The sequence below is a fragment of the Merops nubicus genome, unplaced genomic scaffold (genome assembly GCF_000691845.1).
Source record: "Merops nubicus isolate BGI_N331 unplaced genomic scaffold, ASM69184v1 scaffold27701, whole genome shotgun sequence".
Lineage (NCBI taxonomy): Eukaryota > Metazoa > Chordata > Aves > Coraciiformes > Meropidae > Merops > Merops nubicus.
The window spans coordinates 1027-4118 of NW_008589386.1; the positions used below are offsets into that span (position 1 = coordinate 1027).

The following is a 3092-nucleotide window of genomic DNA, read 5'->3' on the forward strand; positions in this document are numbered from 1 at the left end:
ACCTGCAGCATCTGCTCTCCAGCCTTTGGGGCACACAGCTACCCAGGCTGCCAGGGCAGGAGGGCACGGGTGCCAAAAAGGACATCAAAAAGAAAAACAAAGAACAGAAAAGTACGCGGTGGCCCGAGGTCAGGGCTTGCTATTTTTAAATACGGGATTGTTGCCAAACCAGTGCAGCTGCTGTGAAGGAGCAGGGGACTGTGCTGAGGTCCAGGACCTCCAAGCCTGCCAGGGACAGGAACCAGCACGGCTGCACAACCATGGCTGGGGGGGCCAGCCACCCCGCGCGCCAACCAGCACGGCTGCACAGCCATGGCTGGTGGGTCCAGCTACCTGCAGGCACTGGGACTCCTCCCATCAGGTCACCCCGATGCCTTCCACCAGTGAAGGCAGAGACAGGCACTTCTGGAGCCTCCACAAGGAAACTGAAAGTGCCAAAACCTCTAATACTTGCCTTACCTGTTGACTCTGCGTGGACATTTGTCAGGTTTGATATCCACTTCATAGTGATACACATCAATCTTGGGAATGTCCACTTCAAAGTAGTTGGCCAAGAGCTTGATGGGCTTCCCGACGGTTCCTATCCCGGGCCGGCGCGGCGCCTGGAACACCTGCTGCAGCGGGGGCAGGTATGCGCCTGCAGCTGTGGGGAGAGGGGTCAGTGGGGTGGGGAGACCCCCGCCCAGACAGACAGACAGACAGACAGGGGTCACGGAGCTCCCCATCGCCGTCCCTGGCCGGGAGGTCACCCACGACTCATGCTCCTGGCAGGAGGTGGCGGTGGCAGAATTCGGAGCAGCACAGCTGGACACAGATTCCCTTGGCACCCTCCAGCAAAGGCCAGCTGTGCAAGGGCAGTGCCCAGCCCTCCACTGTGCCCCCGCCAACACCACGGGTATCAAACAGCCCACCAGCAGGTACAGAGTCTCTGCTTTGTGTAACGGAAGGCAGCTCGCCCAGGGCCACGCGTGGCAGTGGCACAGACCTTCAGAGGAGAAGGGACTCCCCATCACCAGTCCCAGCATCAAGCAGCGTTGACCCCAAAACCATAATGAGGGAAGTACCAGATTTTCCACAAAGCCCATCCCAGACTTACTGCTGAAGTTCTGGAGATGGAGGGGTGGGCACCAACACACGGCCATGGGACTGACCTGCACTTCTAAACTGACAGCACCCTTGGGCTCAAACGTATGTGAAGATACTCAGCACTGCTGCTCTCCGAGGCCACACCTGCCCTCGCCGCCCTGTTCCCAGTTTGCCCATCTCCACCTATGCCAGTTTCCATCTTCTATCTGTTTCTCAGGCCCCGTGAGGTCTCGGCCAGCTGGGATGGGTGTGGGGAGCACCGTGTTTGGGATATTCAGAGTGCTCCATCTGGGTGGCCAACTGTCCAAGTCAACCCCCGAACAGCATCTCGGCTCCAATTCTGGCTCCTGAACACATGGTGCTCTTAGCACCCCTCACTCCCATCCACTTTCCTTTTAAATTCAAATTTCAATTCCAGGCTAAAAATATCAGAAACAGAAAACCAGAAAAGCAGCAAACTAAGCTTCAAATTTACTTTCTACTTCTGCACAGGACTTTTCCTGCTGATGGAATGCCACTGCCCCACAGGACACCAAGGGAACAGGACAACCCTGGGGAGCATCCGGGGATCAAACTGTGGCATTAACTTCTGCAAAGCCAACCCCTGCTCTCGCTTCTGCCCCGCGGCAGGAGTCTGGCAGCTCCACAGTCTGCTGGAGCCCCCAGCCTGGGGCTAACCCAACCTCAGCCACTCCTCGGAGCAGGCAGAGCAGGACGGGGGCTCGGAGCCCCCCGGGCACTTGCAGCTGCTCCAGGACAGGGCAGCCTCCAGCAGCCCCGAGACAAACGGCTGCACCACCCTCCAGGGGCAGCTCCTTTTAAAAAACTGATTTTCAGATGAGTTACTTGCAGTGTATTTCATGTCTCCACATGACAAACGTTTCTTGGCAATCGCCAGCTCGCTGGCTGCAAGCTGATGCATTTCTAGAGCGTGGTTTGGAATCAAAGAGGTATTTGCCAGGAGCCTCCAGCCCCTGCTCTGCTCGTGGACCAAGGCACCACGCAGCCTGCTTGCAAGACCTGCTGGAGGACAGCAGCTCTGCACTGCCTGCCCCGAGCCACCCCACGGCCAGCACCTGCAGGTTCTCCCCTTCTGGATCTTCTCACCCCAGAGACAACCCTGGCAGCCACGTGTGAGCAGCATCTCCACGTGCCCACAGTGTCCCCAGTGACTCGGCAGCCACCCGTGGCACTTCAGTCCCACCTTCTCACCCCAGAGACAATCCTGGCAGCCACGCATGAACAGCATCTCCATGTGCCCACAGTGTCCCCAGTGACTTGGCAGCCACCCGTGGCACTTCAGTCCCACAGAGGAGCTGAGGCAGGTTTGGGGCTGGCAGGAGCTGCAAAGGTGTGACCGAACAGCCCCACACCTATCCTGCAGCCCCAGCACTGCACGGGTCAGCCCCAAAATGCTTTGGTCTACAAACCCTCTCACCAGATGATTTATGAATGTAAAGCTTCAAAATTAGGATCGTGAATCACAGATGAAGGATCAGCCTCCAGCAACATAAAAGCTGAAGCAGAGGAAGAGTGTGAAGAGCCCTCCCCTGAGGATGAAGGAGCTGCAGAGATGTGTGAGGAGCTGACCACAACTCCCCTTCCCTGTCCCCCCGTGTGGCTGGCAGGGAGGAGGCAGAGGAATCGGAAGTGAAGTTGAGCCTGGGAAGAAGGGAGGGGTGGGGAAAGACGTGTTAAGATTTGGTTTCTTTTCTCATTATCCTAGTCTGATTTGATTGGCAATAAATTAAACTAATTTTTTTTCCCCAAGTCAAGTCTGTTTTGCCTGTGGCAGTCATCGCTGAGTGATCCCTCCCTGTCCTTACCTCAACCCACAAGCCTTTTGTTGTATCTTCTCTTTCCTGCCCAGCTGAGGAGGAGTGTGATTAGTGGCTCTGGTGGGCACCCAGCCCTCAGCCAAGGCCAACCCACCACAGGGCCCCCCCACAATCTGCTTCAATGCACATCCTCCTGAAAGCTGCTGTCCACCTGGCTCGGAGGACGCT

General features: G+C 57.0%; 1 protein-coding gene across 1 annotated transcript in view; it reads right to left on the bottom strand.

The window, feature by feature from the left end:
- LOC103781872 (protein argonaute-1-like) overlaps positions 1-3092 on the bottom strand; it is a gene marked incomplete at its 3' end in the record, with an annotated part of 4149 nt that overhangs the window by 838 nt on the left and 219 nt on the right. The window contains exon 2 of the mRNA XM_008949595.1: positions 460-643. Coding sequence (XP_008947843.1) covers positions 460-643 — 184 coding nt within the window. The remainder of the gene's footprint in view (positions 1-459; positions 644-3092) is intronic.